This window comes from Acanthopagrus latus, chromosome 5 (genome assembly GCF_904848185.1).
Source record: "Acanthopagrus latus isolate v.2019 chromosome 5, fAcaLat1.1, whole genome shotgun sequence".
Taxonomy (NCBI): Eukaryota; Metazoa; Chordata; class Actinopteri; order Spariformes; family Sparidae; genus Acanthopagrus; species Acanthopagrus latus.
The window spans coordinates 26,862,844-26,884,518 of record NC_051043.1 but is presented as its reverse complement, the minus strand read 5'-3'; the positions used below and the strand labels follow the sequence as shown (position 1 = coordinate 26,884,518).

Genomic DNA, 21,675 nt, shown 5'->3' with positions numbered 1-21,675 from the left:
CTTAACATAGCAATAGCGTGAGCAATAAGAATACATATAATAATTAATAGTTAATAATACATTATTTTGATCATTATCATTATAAGATTCGGTTCTGTGAATGACAGATTAACACGTTTTCAAGGTGAGGTTTAAAACATGTCATATTTACGATTGCTCCTGAAGGCATCAACCCTCTCCACGTTGACTGAAAAATCTACTGCGCATGTCATGATATTCCTACCTTCTATGTCCAGCAATGATTTTAAAATATCCCAACACTACTTGGCACCTGAGATACAGGCAGCTTATAACCAGTAAATAAAGGGTTTTTATTTTAGTATTTATTATTTAGTATTCAGTAAAATACTGCCATTGTAATATAACAAAAATAAGTGGATTTGTTGTTAGGAATATGAAAACAAAAAGCATATTTCACTTGAATTCTTAGCCACCAACACAATATCAATCTAATTATCAATCTTTGCATCCTTCGTGAGCTCAGAACAAGATGAAGCAACACAATGGGACATTAAATCAAACATTTATTGTTCATTTGTTTGACATTTACACTTCTTACAATGAGAAACCACCATTATCTTTACTAAAATATATTAATAGATCTGAGTGTATAAAGACATTTCATACAGAGGAAAGACAGAACATAAAAAGATGCATTTTAAGACCCTGTAAGAAAAGCGCCCAGAGACATAGAGGACTTTAACACCTTCATCATTAACTAACCCTAAATCTCCATATTCAGCCTAAAAGAAGCATTTGATAATTAAGGACGCCTACAGCCAATATTTCTGCGCAATAATTAAGTCTACCTATATACGTTCACAAATCCTAGGCGCTCCTCTACTAAAGAGACATTCAGGAGATGAGTGGATATAAATTATCCTTGATGTGTGATGCACACTCCTTTACAGACGGTATGTCTTCACAGGTAATATTCAATGCATTAGTACAGTACATTTCAAGGCATCTGAGACAATCGTGTACTGTTGAGAAAGAAAGGTGTGTTGCACATGAGAGGAAAACTGTCCATCATAAAAGGCAAAGCCAGAGGTATGTGAATCTTGCAGTAACATGGACACTCGTGATGTGATTCCCCAGTTTCCTTTACAGCGCACCACAACATAAATAGCATAGTGTACATTAAGAATAACGTGATGTGCTCTGTGATGAACGTCCAAAGTAGTGTGCAAAAATGGTTTTCCAAAGACTAATCAAAAAGAAGTACAGACATAGAGGTACAAGATATACTGTCAATTTGTGATTATCATCAAGTTTTGTATCCTAAAAGCAGCTGTAATGCTCGATCATTTAAAATTCTCATGATGCAGAAAAAACCTCACACAGCCTAAAATTACACCATTAACCTTTTTTTTTTGTTCTTATTGCAGTTAAAAACAGTTCTGCCTTGATGACGGCATGCGTACGTATCTTTTAAAAAAGGGGGGGTAGAGACAGTATTTTGCATTTACAGGCATCAGGGGTCAAAAATCAGGCTTCTGGTCCATTTTGGCAAAAAAAACAAAACAAAGAAATGAGAAAAGGAAAAAAAAAGACACGCAGATTGAGGCAGAGGATTGTCAGCATAGAACTAAAAAGGAACATTATGTTCATAAAAAGGCGATGTTTCTCTGGTCCAACCATCCGTCAGTGGAGCAGTTTCCTCCGCTGCTCAGGCATTATTTAAACTGCAACAGAGACAAATGAAGAGATTTACCAACATGTCCAATCTTACTTTCTCATACACAACACGTTGCCTTTTCATCACCGTCCTTACCATGCTTTTGGATGGTATGGTGGGTTTTTGGGCCAGCGCGGGTTTCTTCATGAGAGCGGGCTTGGAGGGTTTTGGTGACATGGTGCCAGGATGGGCCGGCGAGGGCGAGCGGACGCCGTTCCCCTCTGGTTCAAGAGGGACTCCCGCCAACTCGTAGTGCTTCTTCCTCAGCTCGCCCAAACGCAGACGCTCGTTCTCCAGGTGACTCTCCAGTTCCAGCACCTTCACCTGAGGGGCGAAGAATGAATCTGTGGTCTAGTTTCAGCCGTTTCTGTGAGCTCACTGTTTCCACTGTATCAGCTGCATGACAAGCTTATTGATGTCAAATTGCAAAATAACCCAGGTCATTACAGAAGTAGCATAGCCTGTGTCAACAGCACTTTATTTTAATTTATCCATGTCTGAAGATATTGATTTCAATTGGGAGCCTTCAGTTTTTTTCCGATAAGATGAAAAACTGATACTGAAACTCATCCTAGAGGCACATTAATTATTCTGAACTCAATATTAAAAATCCAATGTGCAGGTATTAAAAGGTCCATACACACTAAACTGACACTGTCGCCTCACATCTCCCGTGTCTCAGCCAACAAGCTGCATGAAAAATGTCGAGCCTTACCTGCGACTCCATTTCTTCCTTTCTTAACTTGATGAGGGACATCCCAGAGAAGTCCATGGTATCTGTGCAGGATGAAACAGAGTTATTAGACGCTTGTCCGAGTCTACAAAGATCTTGTGGTCAGGTCAGGTTGTTCTCACCTTTCTCCTCCAGGTGCTCCTGGCCGGTCCTTGTTGACGCCACCACATTAGCTGCCATTTGGTTCACATGGCGAGAAGCCTGCTGGAGAGTCGTCAGCCTCGTACTGTGACGATCTGCTTTAACCTGCAGAGGAGAACACATGGGTGAAACACTAAACCTTATGAGTGAGTCAAGTGAAATAGCCTGAAAATCAAATGTAACATGGTTAATTTGCTGTCATGTGGAAACACATCTAATTTGGGCCTTTGAGTATATCTCTACAGTAGTTAGGTTTGAAATGAGACTTTACCTTTGAGGCAGCAACCAGCTGTGCCGTGCTGGCAGCGATCTCGTGGGAGCAGACAATCAGCTCTTCATATTTGCCGGTGTGCAGCACCACCTTATCAGCAGACTCCCTGTGAGGAAGCAGGTAAAGACACAAAAACCACGTCAGTTCACCTGATCAGAAAGGGTGTAGCTGTGCAAAAGTGCCGCAGCTCGACTCTTAACTGGTTTAAAAACACGTGAACACATCGTAACTATTTTAGCGTCTTTAGACTTGTTACCCACGTCTTTTAGAATTGATTTAAAAATACTTTTAATTACTTTCAAAGGCCATGTCTGGTTTGGCACCTCCCTGAATCTCAGAGCTACATTCTGCCTGAGATCATCAGGCCCGAAGTCACAGCTTAAAGCTAAATGTGATCGTGGATTCTCTGTCGGTCGCCCACAAACGAGGGAAAAACCCTGCCTGAAGAAATTAGGTGTGCTGACCTGGTGTATAAATCTGCTTTGACTCCTGATTTAGAAGCTTTTATCTTGTTTATTATTCAGGTTTTACTTAATTCGCCTCCCTGTGTTCTTTCTGTTGTCGCCACACTTGTATTTGTCTCTGCAATATGTTTTTTGTGACTAAAATTAAGAATGATCACAAAATCAAATTGTAGCTTTCTATCCTGTGTCGACCACTTGTTTCCAGCAAGAGTTTATTTTACAGTAGTGTGTAGATGAAATGCCTGTCATGACATAAGCTGACTGTCCTGCATGACTTACACCATCTCTGTGGCTCCCCATCCCACGGCCTTGGCAGCAGAGATGAGTCCCTCAGTCCAGCGCGAGTTTCTGGCGTAGAACTCCTTGATGGTGGCTGCGCCCTTAACGAGCAAGAACAACAGTACTGTTAGTCCCGTTTGTTGTTTTACTGAATGGAACAGAACAGTTTGATCCCAGAAACAAAAGCTGTTGGACTCAAAACAAAAACCAAGCTGCCAGTTTTTGGAGTGTGACTCACCCTCCCACCCTCGACAATCTCCTTTTGCAAGTCTGTGGATGCTATGATCAACATGCGGATGGCCTGCAGGAAGAGTTGGACGACAACAGAGAAACAAGAGATTGAAAATAAAACGCACATTTGTACATCAGGATGTAAATCTGAAACGGGACACGTGTATGGTGGATTGAGGAGAAATCAAACTACGATACCTTCATCAGGTCTGTGCAGCTGAAAAGGATTCTGCAGGAGAGAAAGACGAAACAAAATGTTCAGTGATTTCAAGGATGTGGCCTTTTCTTCAGCTGACATGATTCACAGGAACGAAAACGCTGACAAGAGAGGATGACGGGTGATAAAGACAGAGGATGCATTTTGGGTGTCGTGCTCTAAGAATTAGTTATTGGTCTGATGAGAGATTGAGCTACGACCGGTTACACCTCCGGTCTGATTCTAGTTCAGATTTAACGAATGGTTCATCTCGTTTCAAGCTGATGTTCAACTGTTTAAAATGAAGACCCAAAAGCAAACAAACCTTTCATTAACCTCCAGTTTTATTCCTGTTGTGTCCTTTCGTGCCTGATTCATCATTTCCTAAAGACAGAACAACACGTGACACATCATCAATTACAACAGATACAACGATCACAGGTAGAAATCATTATAGATAATAACAAAACATCTCAGAGTGACATTTAAACCACTTACATCAATCCTGCGGACTGCCTCCTCTATAGCAGCTGATGTCGCAGCCATTTCCTTCTCGACCAGATCTCCAAGCTCTTCCTGACGAACGTCCGAGCCTTTTGGCCGCAACTCCTATAAGTAACAAGAGGGAAAAGTCATTTGAAGGACTGGAAAATCTGGAAAGTAACTGGAAAGACTGGAGAAAATGGAATGACACATTCAGGAGGTGGTTGTCAGATGTGCCGTCTGTGGATTTCTACTTTTTGTAGAGGGATAATATAATAGCTATAATAGTTGACACATCAGTAATCTGACATCCACTGACATTTTTCTGCAGATTATTTTTTGGCCTTTCTTGGCAGAAAAAATATACAATTACGGGTTTATCTCACATTAATGATGGATTGCTGATGGATGCTTATCTCACTTTCCCAGAAACAAGCAGTAGCAGGAATGCTTAAAACAGTTGCAGCATCGTCCTCTTTGTTTGCAGCAAACCTACATTATATAACTGCACACAGTGATTAGAGAGATGGAGCTGTGGATATCTTGTAGTGATCCAGCGCAGGATGACAGATGTTGCCCGTGATGGAGCAGATGAACACAAGGTATTATAACCGTGTTTCTATCTGGCATTAATTGTTGGCAGTCGTAGTGTCCGTAAGCGGCAAACTATCAGACACAGCTCTGTACAAGATTGTTATTCATATCATACATTACAGTAAACAGAGGCGTGTCTCTCACCTGGCCCAAGTGCAGGATCTTTTGAATGACTATGCGAATGGAGGCTGGGTCTGCCCTCTGGAGGGTGGTCTTGCTCTTTAGGTCCTTAAAGAACTGCAGACTCTCGGTGGCACAGCCTCTGCAGTTCTCCGTCAGTCCTGCAGGGTGTAAAGGGGCAGTGATCAACCATCGGCAGTAACGCTCCATATATCTTACACTCCAAAGCATTTGAAGATGGATTAAATCTGAAAATGTCGATTTATGTAAGACCGATGTTTAGACCGAGTAATACTGAAACAGCAACAAGTGTAACGGGTGTAATGCCAGGACAGTAATCTGTGATATATTCCTTACGGTCTGCATGGTCAGTGGGCGCCATGTGTGCCGTGGCGCTGCCGTTGATGATTGTATCCGCAGCCAAGTGGGAGAATTGGGTCAGAGCCCTCAGCAGCCCTCCAGCATCTGGTTACAAGAGCATTGAGTAAGAGAGCAGTCTGCCACATTCACAAAACACACTACAAGCTGCCACGAGGTCGACGGGATCATGTTGAATCAGAAGCAAACTTACCCCTCATATTACTCAGATAATCAGCATGACCCTTCTTCACTTTGTCTACCGAGCCCAGCGTGGCCTCCGCCCGACTTATGAGGTAATCTGTGTTTGGACAGTTAGAGGATTTTTAACATATTGTTTGTGGTCAAGTAGCTGGGGTCGAGGTCTTTGTAACACTCGATTTAGCTTTTCAACGTTTTTTTAATTCTCAATCACATTTTACATTTTCGTTGTTAATCTGTGTGAAATTACAGTCTGACCTGGAGAGCTGGTGCAGCGTACATGGAGGGGATCATCCAGCTTAGCTACCGCATCTTGGATGATGCTCTCCGCCTCTGTGACGGTACCCTGCAGCAGAGCGAACTGCTCCTCCAGAAGCTTCTGCTTCAGCTGCTCCTCCTGACTTGACTACATGAATGCACACAGAAATACACACTGAAATAGGACATACGCATGTTTATCATTTCACAGATGTTGTACTGACATACAAAAACTAGATTGTTGATGTTTGTATCAGAACAGAAGAGGAGAACACACAGCAGCGTACCTCTGCCCACTTTTGTGTTTTATGTGTTACACACATCACAGCCTAATCAATCAGCGAGGTCACTCAATCAAGATTATACTGCTGCACATTATTCCTGCAGTATTTAGCCCCAAAAGAGGGTCTGTCAAAATTGTACAGTCTACCTTTGTGCAAAATAAAGGAAAAACTGTGTTAAGACTCCTTTCTACCTCTTCATGATGGTAGAATCAGATGGTGGTGCATCAACCAGCTCGCACACATATAGTTATCACAGATAGTTTTCTATAATTCCTTGAAAACTGAACATGAGTCATAGTCCTGACTGAGGACTGTCTTAACTGCAATTCATGCAAACACAGTCATTGTAGAAAATATGCACAGTCATCCTCGGGATATGTTCAGTAAAAAGCCTGTGTTTTTTAAATAGTATTTATGCACATTGGTAATGTGTACTTTAATCATGAGACCACATGGTTTTTCTTAAGAAGGCAGAGCTGAAATACTGCTGAATACAACTAAATGACTTGACTCTGCTGAGCTCAGCTCGACTGTCCCGACTGACCTTCTCCTGCAGTTTGCCTTGCAGCTCTCCCAGCTCCCTGCTGCTTCTTTCTTGCTCCTGCCGAAGCGACGACTGCTGCGCCTGCGCGGCCTGCCGCAGAGACGACAGCTCCGCCTCCTTCTCACTCACAGATCGCATCAGACGCTCCTTCTCTGCCTGCAGAGCTGTCATTGAGCTGGTGACTTGCTCCGACGCCTAGACAAGACAGAGAAGAGCGATGAGGGCGGCCAGAGGACGCAGATGGCTGATGAGAGGTCTAAATACTAAATGACGGTGAAACATCATCAAGGTTGTTGACGCATTTAACATCCCAGGTGCACGCTCACCTTCTCGCTACTCTGCAAAGTCCCCTTGATCCGCGTCACTTCTGCCATCTTCTCCTCCAGCTCTCTCCTCAGTTTCTCCATTTCAAACTTCTGCTCTTCCAGCTGCAGTGACATCACAACGACAATAATAAACAATAAAACAAAATTAAACAATATTTTTGACATGCATACTTTTCAAAGGTAAATCATCAGACCACCAACCTTCATGTCAGCCTCCTGTTTTATCCGATCAATCTCAAACGACAGCTGCTGTTTGGTCCTCTCCACCTCGTCCTGGGTCTGCTGGGTCGCTGACAGCATCTTCACAGTGTCTGCACTCTGTCAGCACATTTACACATATAGTGTTACCACACACAGCCAGGTGCAACATCAAACATCTCTGGACTGGTCTGAGGTCTGTCTGTACCTTCCGAAGCAGTTCGGCATGGCTGGCCACCAGCTCTGTGTGCTTCTCCTTCAGCTTATTGTACCGCTGCTCAGTGGCCTGCGATCTTTCTGCACAGCGAAGAGAGATGACAGCGTTACTGTCTGACCACATGCTGTCAATGCATAAGAAAGAGTGAACTGACTACATGGCGTACTTTCTGCTTCGATGAAGGTGGTCTGTAAGCTCTCATGTTCAGCGTTACGGCGACGTGTAGCCTCCAGCTCCATGCGCAGTTGCTCATTTTCCACAAGGGCCCGTTGTTTCTGAGCGCGCTGCTCTTCTAGTTCGGCCTCCAAACTGTTGATCTGGGACTTGAGCTGTGTGATGTAGCGTTGAGCCTTCAGAGGGGGAAAAGTGAGATCAGCACCTCTGGAATAATCTACTGGTGTTATTGCAAACAGAGGCTGTTCAATATTATTTAACATTCAACATAAAAAAAATCAGTTTCACAAGATGCATTTATTGCAGAGAAATGAAGAATAACACCAAAAAAAAAAAAAGCGAGAGGCTACAAGATGAATTTGTATCTGTGACAGTCTTGCCTCATTCAGAGACGACTTGCCACATTCCACATGTGAGGAGCAGTATTTGCATCCGCCCAACACATGATCCAGATTCCTCTGCACATAGATAATAATGCCCTCTGCCGCCTTCTATGGACATGAAAAAACACCTGAAAACTAAACGACGAGTGACTCAGTCCCATCAGTCCGTACCTCTGCTTTGACTCTCTCCAGCTCTGCTCTCAGCAACTCCAGGTCTCTCTTCAGACTTTCAATCTGGAGATCCCTGCCAGACAGAAAACACACAGTCACGGTGTGCTGGCACGGATTGCAGGCTGAAACCAAATATTCTTTATTGACAACAACAGGCTGAAGTGAAAAACACCCTGACTCACCTGTCATCGAAGCCGCCGTTTGGAGGTCCAAACGCCTTATCGAAAATGTCCAGCTAAAATAGAAAAATTAAAGAAGCTGCTTAACATTACATTGTGACAGCTGTATGATCTGTAAAGCGTACATGCGTGCGTCTGTGACTTATGTGCCGTACCTGAGGCTGCGCCTGTACGCTGGGCGTTGAGACGTCGCTGACCTCGATGAGGGGCTCGGGGTCGTCATCATCATCGTCCTGTTGCTCTGGCTCCTCATCAGGGATGACCACCACCGGCTTCACGTGCTTGGCCAGCGAGGCTGCGTGCAGAAAGTTAGGTGGGGACTGACGAGGGGACAGAGAAAAGGTAGATATTGGTTAAACACTGCAGCACTGTGGGATCATGAAAAAAAAACAGAATGCAGCTGCCTGTGTAAATAATAAGTTTTCTCCAGTTTGTATCTGACAGCAGTCTCTGACATTCAAGATGGAGACTGTGACTCAGCACTGAAGTCATCCCACCTCTCCCCATCCCTCTGTGCTCTTACATCAGGCAGTTTAGGAATCTGGATGAGTCTCTTGAAGTACATCATGTCTCTGGCTTTATTGAAGAAGGTCTTAAGGCTGTGGGACAAATAACAACACGTTACTCATCTCACATTCGTGCACCAACTACAGCGAGTATACAGAGTCACGTCTCGTGAAAAATGACGTTTTTAAGTCTGTCCGATGCACTAAAAGACATACGCAGCATTAGGTAACACAATTAAACTTCTTAATCGGTGATGAATATTTAATGTGCAGAGCTAACGGCACCCTCTTCCCTCTGAACTCAACAGTTAAGACATTAATGCGTCTGTGAGTGTCAGCTGACACACTAATAAAAAGAGTGGAGGAAAACAGGGACAGGTTGCAGTGATTTGCATTGTTTCAAAGCGCTGTGGACTGGGTGAGGCAGGATTATGTTGCACACTTCCTTCTGGGAAAATAAAATGATTCTCTCTCCTTTGATGCAGTCGTCATTCATGCACAGCCCGAGGCCGGGGACGACCTACCTGTGGAACTGGTCATGGAAACGATCACGGTGTCCTTGCAAAGTGTCAGCTGGGAGACCTGAAATCCACAAAAATTTAAATATAATTAGGAAATGCTTTGGGACACATAAATAATCTCAAGGCTAATGATTTATTTACGTTCTTTTTAGTAAGTCAACCATGAACTTGTAGGTTAAGTGTGTGTGCTGAATGGCTTCTTTTTTTCTTTTTTTTTCTTTGTTTGTTTAATGACAGTTCTTACAGGCATGGAGCTTGAACAGCAGCTTGACGGTGAAGTGGTACAGGTGACTACAGTCCTGGATCACTTGGATGAGCGGAGCTAGCCGACACTGACCCGACGTGAGCGTGGAGATGGCGATGGACGTGTTGAGCTGTCGGAGAACTGGGAGAGAAGTCAGACAACATGTTGAGCATCCCTGTAAAGTCACTTTCCAAACATTTAGTCATCTTTCTGTCCTGCTGCACCCTTTATCTACTAGCTTCTGAATTATATGTAGTCCTCATCGTGTAATTGCTGCTTGTGGTACAAACATAAGCTAGTTTTACCCATTCTTAAATCACCATTCTGATACCACTGGTCGAATAAAGCGCAGCCTCTTTCATCGAGTCAGTTGCTGCTGCAGAGTTAGTTTGCACAGTCAGCTCTCTTGTAACTTGTGCACCAAGCCGCCTGGTGACGGAGCAACAGTAGCCTGCATGCTTTCTGCAACATGCCAATGTTGATAAGGAGGTAATGACTTCAAAGCGGGAGACTAAGAACAAGTACAAAGCGTTTATTTCACAGTACAGCGGATAAATTTGTTTACGGTGTTGACATGTGATCCTGGGCCAACACCCTGGATGCCTGGGAGGAGCGTACCACTGCAGTCCAACGGAAGGAAACTGACTTAATGTCCTCTAATTGCAGGCATTTCCTCATCACTTAAAACAAATTTAGGCAACACAGCTGCCTTAAATACACCTTGCCTTGTAAATATACTTTTTGTTTAAATGGATACAGGGTAAAAACAGGCAGGACAAGCTTACAGTAACTCCTTTAAAAGGCTCTTGGCTTTTGTTCATAAATAGATAATGTCAGCAGGTTGCAGCCCTTCACTGTAGCTCAAATTTCTCTTTCCTTGGAAGAGTAGGATGGGGGGAAAGGTGGGAGGAGGTTTCTTTTCACCTGTCTCCGCCAGCCTCAGCTCTGTGTCCAAGTAATCGAACACCTCCACCGTGAGCTGGAACCTGCAGGGGAGAAGTTGATACCTTCGTTAGACAAAAAGAGGCCCGACTCAGAACCAGCGACTGAATGTTTACATGCACGAAATACTCCTACTTAGCGGTTTAAGGCTAATGAAAATACACTTTCCACTTTTATTCCCGTTTACATGCAGTCATGTTCAGTCTGATTAAAAAAAAGAGAAGGCCCCTGACACATTAGCTCAAAAGACTGGCAGTGTGATATTTGTGTATCCAGTCTTTTATACGGTTTGTGCAGCATGCCTCTCTGCTCCAGCCTCGCAGACTGTTGGCCTCGGCAACGTGCAGTCTTGACCGTAAACAGGCAAGAGGCTGGCCCGAGCCCAGTGTCCACACTCTCAGACCCACAGACTTTGAGGCGCTTTCCCTGTAAATCTCACAAGGATTTAGCGCTGCCCCCACTGTCAAGTCGTCAACTGCATGAGGGCTCTGTCGCTGACATTTTGAGCCCTGTGTAAGAACGCATATCTGCAGACTTTGCCTCGAGGAATTAGCCAAGTTTTATTCACTAACGGACATTTTCTAAATCACTACCTCACATTTGACATGTTTCTATTTGTGTTTGCGTGTTCAAAACATACAAAAGGTTAAAATGAAACCGTACAAAAAGGTTGTCACATTCCTATTGTACCATTTCAGCCCCTTGGTGCCTTTTCTCACTCAGTTACCAGGTGACTGGGATTGGGCAGCTGCATGATGCAGGTGCAGTAAAAACCCCAGAGTCCTCGAGCCGAATCAAATTCTGAATATGTTAATTTTCAGAATAATGGCAAAATATTAATATGCATGTAAATGAAGTCAACGGTGACGTGGCTGTGTAAAATCAAATGAGCAGCAGGACTTGTCTGTTTATAATTTGATATGGGAGATAGCAGCTGTGCTTCTGACTGATGACATTTGGGATTTAAGGTTTGACAGTATGCAGTATTCGAAAACTCACACGTTATTAATGTCTGTTCCTGCAGTGCGCTCCAGGACTTCATCTGTGACCTCCAGGTTCGGCGGGATATCTGAATGCTGCAGAGGAACATTTGAGGTGGTTTAGTGCCGACTCCTGCTTCACAGTTTTGTTCAAATCATCCATCATATGCATCTTGCCAACATAACAAGTGGTTTCAAATATGACAGAGGACGCTCTTACCTTGGTATGAAACTCCATTTTTGTGCAGAGCAGCTTGCTATACAGAGCCACCAGCTGTCCGTATCTGTCATGGAGGTTGCTCTGGAGATCACAGAAGCGGACAAAGAAAGTAATTGAGCACAAATGGTCAAAGATTAAGTTGAAGCTTACATGTAGCAGGAGATTATTTCAGGCTTTGCAGGAAATGAAGTGAACCAAACCCATTCATATTTCTAAAGAAACGATTTCATGTAAAAAAAAAACAAAACAAAACAAAAAAACCTCACCCATAGTTTCCCGATTTCAACTAGAGAGCCGTGATGTCTCATGCAGTCTTGAAGAACCTGTGGAGGTGACAGCTTCAGTCAGCACTCGGTAATATCATACCACGTGTGTTTTGACATGTTACAGTCTCAGCATCTTACATCCCACACTGTCACAGGTGATAGTGTGGCACACAGGTGATAGTGTGGGATTAAAACTTCTCCCTTGGGTCACAGATAGTAACAGGGTTTGGTGCCTTACGTTGCGGTGTCCGTCCCGCAGGACTTTGTGCAGTACGTTGCAGAACTTCCAGCAGAGGATGGAGCTGCTGTGCAGAGGGAAGCCCAGCGCGTAGGACCAGAAGGTGTAGGCTCCCTTCTCCCTGTGAGTCCCCAGGATGATTCCTGTTGTTCTGTCGTTAAGGAAGCACAAACTGGAGGCGTCCCGGTGGAGCCCCACGAACAAAATGAAGGCTACGCTCGTGGGGGTTCAGCTTCATTCCATTAGCTTCTCCCTGCGGTGTGCTATTGTTTTACACTTCTGAATTATGACTGCTGTTGTTCGACCCCATTCCAATCTTCAAGTCAAACAGGAAGCATGTCAGACAACAGAATCTTTCAAAAATGCTGTTTCATGGTGACTTAATATGGATGCTGACTGTGCTGACACTGAGAGTAAAGACAAACTGTGACAGTGAAAACAAAAACTGACAACTAAGCCTGAAAAGAGAGACTCTAATACGAGTATCTTACATTTAAGGCCGTATAATAAAATCATAAGGCAGTCATGCACAAACTACTGATCTAAACAATAGTTGCCTGGGTTTTTTAAAATTTTTATTTTAAGGATACGTCGAGCATGTTTCTCCTTCACGGGCGTCTCAGCGGAGTTGATGGCTTTGCTGATGCTGCTCAGCTGAACGGAGAGGAAAGAAAAAGGAGAGGAGTTAATCTGCGATCTTGTTCGGTTTGCATCTCCGCCCACACAATCATCAGTCGTTGGGCTTACGATAGACCCAACGACAAATATGCCACAAGTGAGAATGCAAATATAGACCAGGAGTCAAAGGCACGATAAGAGGCTGCGCTGCAATGGCAGGAATGAATCAGAGAAACAATGACTGTACTGTGTACACACCGCGTCGCACAGATGGATTTCTGTCACTCTCTCCGTATGGTGAGACTGATTTTAACAGACCGAAAACGAGCCAGCACCCAGACTTCTTCTGTGGTATTTGGCTTTATATCTCAGCCAAAGTCAAAGATAACGTCTTTAATTAACCTCCTGATCGTGAACCTGAGAGTGTCAGTGGAAACACTTCACACACAGCGAGCTGCTCCTCAACCTGTCCAGCAGGTAAAGCAAGTGTCACAGGAAGGGAGAGACACAGAGAAACACAAACAGTCTGGATGTGTTCGCCTTTTTCAGTGAACGTCAGGTAAAGTTCACCGCAGCCACAAAACAATTACTGCCTGTTAGCGTTGAGTAACAGCAGAGTGCTTTTCATGGTCAATAACATTTCAGCTCAGAGACTCCATTTGGAGGCCTCGACTCGTTCTGCCAAGCAAGACGCAGAAATCAGCTGCAGGTAGAGTGTGTTTTCACCCGCGTCCATTTGTTGGTTGACAGCAGGATTACACAAAAACTGCTGAACAGATTTCCATGAAACATGATTGGAGGACGTAGCTCCACCGTTGCGGTTTTGTTGCCGACCTCGCTCTGCACAGTGCATTTTAGTCTTTCATGAATTATTTCCAAGGCCAAGTTGCAAGATTTTTAAATCATAAGCAACAATGGGAGGACTGAGCAGTGCACAAGTCCAAAATCACACACTTCATTCAGTTTTACATAGTGGAATTTATAGTGAGCTCATCGAGCACATGAAAAAATATTTTTGGACAATGTTCAGGTCATTTTATTCCACTTCCAATGTAATGCATGATGGTATATAAAGCTTGGTTGGTGACCATTGATTGAACACTTCTTTTCACGACTCATTGTGTCCACTATATATTAGGCAGTGGGTGATTTTGGACACTCTCTTCTCGATTCACTTGTTGTGGTTCATAAGTCTGAAAACAAAGACTGTACAGCCACCATTTCCTGGTTAACCTTCAATTGCACGAGAATACATTTTTCACAAGTGAAATAACCACAGAGCCAGTTGAGCCAAGATGTAGTCAAGGTATGATAAGGAAAAGACCAGACGGAGAAAAATAACTCTGTCTTTCTCCTCCTTCCTGCCTTTAATTCACTATGAATCATCTACTAAAATTCATGTTGAGCCCGACAGCACAGGAGAACAGTGTAGAACAACAATCCCTGATAAAAATCAAACATGCTTGACCGTAAAATAGCCGTTTGGGATCCGACAAGACTCTCCGGCACATAACGATTACATGATGATCAAAGCGGCGGCTAGACAGCACAATTAGCTGTGGACTACTGCGACGCCACCCACAGCTAAATAAGTCCTGTGGTGTGCCGCGCCTCAAGTCACAATCCAGCGCTGTGTTTTGTATGACGGAAGCGTGCCGAGGTTACGGTCATGTGTCCCACTGATGTGATGCAATCAGCAAGAGCTGCTAGTCTCGTTTAAACCTGATGGAAATTAAAAAAATAAAAAAAAACAGCTGGGTGGACATTATGTACACTCTTTATTCTTTATCCTAAAATGCTTAGCGATGATTAGCGATAACATTTGGAGGCTTATGTCAAATCGTGCCATTAACATGCCGACATAATGCTTTAAAAAAAAAAAAGAGGGAGATTTTCTGGGATATTGGCAAATATAACCCAGAATTCATAGCTGGCGGTAACATAAACACACAAAAAGGTACAAAAAAAGTGGTCAAACAATCTGCATAATTTTAAGGAAGACTATCTAGAACAAGAGGAAGAAAGAAGAGTGTAAAGTACTTCAGAGCGGAGGCATACACAGGCAAGTGAGACAGGAAACAATGGTCAATGGTTGACTGATTGTTGAGATGAATGTGGAAACGGTGTGAATGTTGATTCCGTCTGATATCAAGCAAGGTCTCGCACCAAGCTGAATGAAATTTGGAAGCTTCTCTTCACCTGTTTCACGCAGATTCGGGGGCAAACTGAGGGGAGCCAACACAGCGAGTGACGCACGCCAGGCAGCATATGCGATAGTTTGTGCTGCCAGGTACCACGACACACATCCCACAACTACAAATATATTTCCGTTCCAAGGCGAGCTGGTCAGCATGCCAGCTTCAGCATCTCTTCCACACAGTCGCCACAAAAACACCCATGAGCTGACGTCAAATCTGTTCCACCTAAAGGTTATTTTAAACTAAAATTCTGGCCATGTCTTACCTTTAAAAACACATCTGTTAAAGCCAGCTTCTCCATCACAGCATTACATAAGAGCCTAATCCAACATATTCAATCTCAGCCTGTTTCATAACTCCAAAACCATCTTCCGCCATTACAAACAAAAGCTCCTTAAACATGACGGTGTGAAATGTAATAGAATTGGTCGGACTGGTTCTGTGGTCTTGCCCTCAAACAAAAAACATGATTACATATCAGCAGAAGAGGCCTTAATCCCACAAAACACTATAAAAGCCTCTTTAATGCATTACAAAACCGTGGAGTCACCACCTCGACCAACACACACACAAAAACATACACGGCTACAACACAAAGCACAGAGGGGTTACTGTGGCGTCTCAGAGTGAGAGAGGGGTGTACTGGTTAATGGGAGACTCCCCCCCTCTCGCCCACCCGCCCGCCTCTGACGCAAATGAACCGCTAGCCCCCTCGTTTACACAGGGCAAGTGCAGTGGGCTAGCATGGAGGCCCGCGTGACAATGAGGGGTTTGTTCGGGGGAGGAAGGCCGACAGCTGGGGTAGAAGATTGGGTTGGATGGGGGCCGTGCTCTGGCACACAGAGCCTGGCACTGAGGCCTCAACAGATGGCCGCTGAGCAGCGAGGCTGCAGGGAAGCTCTCATAGTACATTCAGAATGGCTGTCAGTCAGAGAGCAGCGAGGGAGCGCGGAGGAAGAAGGAGAACGAGAGGTGGAAGGCGACCAGATACTAGGTACAGTTGACAGGGTGTCGAATTGCACATTTTGGGGAATAAACCGCCTACGACTGGATTGGATTTGAAGAAAATGAAACGTCGACCTTTTTGATATTCACCTAATTGTTTCAGTCAACAAAAACTCTCGAACGTTTGCTGGTTAAAGCTTCATTAATGTTTTGAATTTGCTGATTTTAATTGTCAGTTATGAACAAATAATGTTTGGGAAACAATAGCTGATTTCTGTGACACTTATCACTCCAGTATACATTCACTTACATGCCCTTGCTGAAGGCTACTGCGGAAGAAAAACGTGCCGCCTGCACTGGGATCAAACTAAAAGGAGCAACCCTTCGATTACTAGCAGGGCTGCAAGCAATGACCATTTTAATAATCTATGAACCGGACAGTTATTTTCTGGATTAATCGTTTTGAAACAGTGACTTCATCAAGTGTGATTAGTCTGATCCATTAATCAATGTCAATTAATCTTGTTGCTACATTTCTAATTACTAGCCAGCTTCTTTAACCGCCTGCAAATCTAACTACTACTACTATTACACCGTAGCCGAGTAAACTCAAGCGTTTGTTAAGCTCCGCTACAGCACAGGTCACAACAATCTCACCATCAAGCTACACACAGGTCACACACCAAGCACGCACAGATACCATTTCCTTAACGCCACGATCAAAAGGCAAGTCAGATTAAATCCAAACATTTTACTAACAGAGCATTTCCGTCCAAGCGCTGCAGACATGCTGACTCTGTCGACTGCGTGGCTGAAAGCGATGAGCTGGTGCTGCATCTGGTTCAAGTAAATCCCCTAACCAGCAGAGAGGAGAAGTGAGAGGGAGGGAAAGCCTGGACTAATCCCCGAGGCCTGCCATACGGTCCACTGCCAGCTAGCATTACTGTACTCTCACTCCGCCGCACGTTTGGATTCACTCACCGCCAGCCTTGAGGCGCCTCTGCTTACCTTGTCATCCTTGCTTTTCAACAGTGTGTCCATGTGCTTGGACATCCCGTTCGAGGCACAGTGTGTGAGGTTAATGGAGACAAAGCATCAGCGCCACACCTGAGCTGCTTCTCGCTGGACATAATGCCCCAAGCAAGAGCACTTATTGCACGTCCTTATCAGCTTAATTCAACAGACTGCTGCTGGGGATCTGGCTAACAAGGTCACACAAACACTGTTTACACCCGTTAGCTGAGGTTAGTTACATGTGGCACTAATAATGCAAACAACTCACCTGGCCGGCGGTGTGTTAACTCTGCGGAAGCAAAGAAGGAAATGCCAAGCGAACGGCACCATTTTCACTTGGAGATCTGATCTTTTCTTTCTCAGATCAAATGGTTTTTGACAACTTATTGTGTTGCTTCTCTGCTCTCTCGCAGCTTTGTTGTCCCTTTTCTGATTAAACTAGCACAGCCGCTCCCACATCAACACAGGCAATAATTCTCACACACGAGTCCACAGCGGACTCGTTCTCCTTCAAACTGCTCATCAGGCCGCTATCATGACGCAAACACAAATAAAAACACTTTAAGGGCAAAACAGACACCACAGCTGATGAGCATCGGATGTTCTGCAAAGTTTTAACCCTTCAGATGTGTCTTCTTTACTCCAAATCCATCAGATTAAAAATGGACATGTGAATATTTGGCTACTATAAAAAGACGTTTGAACCCACAGATGAAACAAAGAACGCTCCAGACGGATCAAGAACTCGATTAGACTCAATGAGGTGGTGCTCATATCACTTTTGTCCACAGGGGGCGCCAAAACGTACAAATTAAAGTTCCTTGTAGCTGCTTTAAAGCAACCACAGACTTTATATATTACATTTATGTTTACTGGTCATCACCGGAGACAGTTTATTAGATTATATGCAGCTTCCTCTGGAGCCACAAAAGGCTTTATACTATTTTTGAGATACACAGCAGATCTCCTATAGTTTTCCTTTATAGTTTTTAAGTTAAGTTTTGGAAATATGTCAACAAAGGGAATACGGAGGAGGACGACCTTCGGTAAGAAAGAGTGAATGAATCAGGCGAACTTCTGAACGGCTACACAGATAGAGATTGTATCTTCTTCTCTTAATTAAGTTATGATAAACTAAAATATTCAACAAAAGATAAACTGTTCTTTGGCCAGTTTGCGGAGCTGGTTATCTCTCTCGTGATCCACATGATGTCCATGATTAGGAAGATTAGCTGTTTGCAGCCTGGGTCCAAAAACATACACTGAATGTACCACAGCATAGACACATTATTATGATTCAGTACTGGGTTGAAGACTTTAACATCGGCCTATTTTCAGTGAAAACATAAAAGGATATTATGGGCATCGTGAGCACATGTTTTGTAAATAATGCACCAGTATTACATGTTCTCCCAGTACGAGTACAAGAGCGTCTAGTCCAGAAAAATATACAAGACTGAAGATTTCTTTTGCATAGAAACATGTAAAAACTTTTTTTGACGGGTGCTGCCATGAAAACCTCGCCATGACAATTTTATTAGAGTGTAAATACTTTTCGTTCTCTGTCCACTCTCCCACTCACTCAGGAGCTGTGTTTACCCTCTGGTACTCCCATCCCCTCCCCCTTCCATCCCTCACGGACGCTCACTCAGGCAACAGGAGCGAGGGAAAGCAAACACCACACACACACACACACACACACACACACACACACACACACACACACACACACACACACACACACACACACACACACACACACACACACACACACACACAGGACGCTGTGTGAGACATTTCACCTTGGTACCGAGGACAACATGAAGGGAAGCGAACACAGGAGAGAGTGAGAGTGAGAGTGGGGTGCAGAAGAGGAGTTGAGCGAGTGTAGAGGATGAGTCAGCAGTACTGAGGAGCTCTATGACAAGAGAAATATTTATCTATTAGAGAAACTGGACTCCCCTCCATAATTAAAAGGTTTTTAACCAACAGCTGCACGGTTGTGTTGCCTCATCAGAACACATCGCAGCTCGGTGAGTCTTCGGATCCGTTAAACGACTTTCAATCAGAGGGCGGTAAAAGAGACGCACCACAAAGTTCATGGGAAAATGCTGAATGTCGTCAGCCAATCAGGAGTCGGGAGGTTTTCCTCACTCTGCCCCACTTCATTTGCATGTTGCCTGGTGGATCCCACGCAGCTGAGCAGTGGTGACTTTTTCCTGCTGCTGCACGCCACATCCGACGCCTGTTCAAAGCAGTAAACTGAACTAGTTCCTCCTCTGCTCTCCGAACATCCTGGGAGTTTTAAACAACACTTTGACATTCGTCTTTTTACACACAACATGCCGAGTCGAGCTTTTGTTGAACGGCCTGGAAGTAGTGAGGAAACGATTTCTAGTTTTTAAATCAAAACCGTGTCTACTCCAGCGCTTATTAGCATATACGCTGGAATATTAAAGGATAAGTTCACCCAAGAGTGAAAAGTCAGTCACTGTCTGGTCTGCTGACCCTCACGCCGGTGGAAAATCAGTTTCTGGAGCTACAAAGCAAAACAGTGCTGCAGCATTCTCCTAAACAGCTGAAGAAGTAGATGGGGACTTCTTTTATAAAATCATATCGATGACTAATAAACATAAACTGCTCCATGTGTCTCGTCCACTATGACTCAGGATCGCAAGTTGATTAAAAATACACTTAATTTACAGAAATCTTTGCTGTAGCAGCTAAGCTAAATGTTAGCGCACAGGTTCGACCTCACGCCAAGAGTCCGAATATCGTCTTTTTCCAAATCTATTCAGGATCTCTGGGCTTCTGAAGACCTTCAGCTGTATGGAACCATTTTATATCTGTCGTTTTTTTAAAGAAACGAGTCTCCAGCTACTTCAGTGTTTTAGGAAAACTCTGCTACGCCGTTTTGCTGCGAAGCTCCCAAAATGTTCTGTTGACCCGATTCTCCGTCAGAGTGAGCAGATAAAGATTGATGCTTTTGTTGTTTTTACATTTTTGGGTGAACTTATCTTTTCAAACATGTGAACAGATCTGATTGTCATCACATATAAAAAAAAGAGGGCAGACAGGCAGCTCAGCTCCACGTCTTTGCTTGTGCTTATAAAACATTGACAGAGGAACACACACACACACACACACCCAGCGTAGGAAAGGTTCAGCCAGTCGAAGATAACGCAAATACTGAAAGTGCTGTGAGTCTGAACTCCGGAGCAGCTGTTTCACGGTTTGTTTAGTTACTCAACCTCCTTTGAGTCTCACGTTTCCAAGTCAGACTGAGGCGTGTGCTTCGCTTGAAAACAGCAACTTTTCACGACCAGCTGGTTCGTCTTTCAACAGGGTTTCTGGCGTTTCAGTCAACAGCACTTGTCTACACAACATTTTGTATCTCGCTGGTGTGCGATGGTGAGGAGCAAGTCTGCAGACGACTGCAGTGTCGTTAAGAGCCTGAAACCACAAAGCACCTGTTGTTGTAGGGAAACAAAACCTCATTCCTTCAAGCGCACACATTCAAAACCTCAGACTTCTCGGAGCAAAAATCCCAAAGTTAAAGCTCTTTTCTTCCTGTTTTCTACATGGTTTATCCAGCAGGGAGGCTAGAAATGTCTGCAACGGAGGAAAAGTGGCCAAACAGGATGGACTAGATCAGCACGATGGACGGATCTGAGCGAGGAATGAATGGTGTCACCGCACAGATCGCGGGACTGTGTGGACTTCATCGCGCTCAGCTGGTCAGATCTCTGAGAGGTGACCTTTTCAGGAGATGCTGATCTTTGAGACAAGATGATGATGATGCTGATGCTGCTGATGATGATATTCATCCTGAAGTGGCTCATTTTCTAAAAATACTAATAAACACATCTGGTGGATGAGACACAGAGCATGTACAGTTTTATCGCCTTGTGCCAAAGCTGGCTGTCTTAATCTGAATCTATATGAAGACTCTTTTTAATCCAACATCTCAAACAATTAATTCCCCACAGTCAACTTAGTTAATTGGAGATGTGGCCTATGCGGTACAGTGTGATCACCACACACACACACACACGCACGGTGCCACAGCAGGCCTGAATAAAACGCAGGTTTGTCTGAAAATCCCTCGTCCAACATGACAAACCATCCCTGTCCTTTATTCCTATTTTTATTCTCTTACCTGCTGCTTGTCAAAATGCTCCCTCTCCGCTCCGAGGTTGGCCTCAACCCGCCTGCTCTTCACCCGTGTGGGCACCTGTCTTATGCTGTTCATCCTCCCGGTGCTTCACAACGAACCGCTCCAGCGAGAACTAATCCCCCGCTTTTACCAAAAAAAAAAAAAAAAAAAAGAGGAGAACAAACCACATATATCACAGCGTTTCTTCTTTCTCTAGCTTGTCTCCAGACTCCGGGCTGCTCCTCTGTGTGTGTCACCGACAGGCATCTCCACACGGCGGCTTCATTACTCGGTGATGCGTCGCGGCTGAAGGAGGAAGAGCAAATGAGCGTGTGCGCCTCGTAT

The 21,675-nt window shown here is 44.2% G+C and overlaps 1 protein-coding gene across 1 annotated transcript; it reads right to left on the bottom strand.

Annotated features, from left to right (window-relative positions):
* Positions 1-506: 506 nt before the first annotated feature.
* hip1rb (huntingtin interacting protein 1 related b) lies at positions 507-21,632 on the bottom strand. Its single transcript, XM_037098485.1, has 32 exons — positions 21,334-21,632; positions 12,990-13,053; positions 12,400-12,542; positions 12,162-12,218; positions 11,896-11,976; positions 11,695-11,771; positions 10,678-10,739; positions 9,754-9,894; positions 9,513-9,570; positions 9,006-9,081; positions 8,638-8,802; positions 8,486-8,538; positions 8,304-8,376; positions 7,742-7,925; positions 7,567-7,655; positions 7,362-7,478; positions 7,161-7,262; positions 6,835-7,029; positions 6,007-6,154; positions 5,762-5,848; positions 5,548-5,655; positions 5,215-5,351; positions 4,492-4,602; positions 4,319-4,377; positions 3,996-4,026; positions 3,805-3,867; positions 3,567-3,667; positions 2,824-2,929; positions 2,534-2,657; positions 2,394-2,455; positions 1,775-2,002; positions 507-1,685 (listed from the first exon to the last, which is right to left on the bottom strand). Exons 1-32 carry the CDS (start codon positions 21,424-21,426, stop codon positions 1,677-1,679), a joined length of 3,204 nt encoding a protein of 1,067 aa, XP_036954380.1. The 5' UTR covers positions 21,427-21,632; the 3' UTR covers positions 507-1,676.
* Positions 21,633-21,675: the final 43 nt, after the last annotated feature.

Excerpts from the sequence above, each read along its gene's own strand:
- hip1rb (XM_037098485.1), bottom strand. The coding sequence starts at position 21,426 with ATGAACAGCATAAGACAGGTGCCCACACGGGTGAAGAGCAGGCGGGTT. Across the intron at positions 9,895-10,677 it reads GCTGAGGCTGGCGGAGACAG|TTCTCCGACAGCTCAACACG; the intron begins GTGAAAAGAAAC and ends CTTCTCTCCCAG. Across the intron at positions 7,263-7,361 it reads AACAGGAGGCTGACATGAAG|CTGGAAGAGCAGAAGTTTGA; the intron begins GTTGGTGGTCTG and ends ATGTCACTGCAG.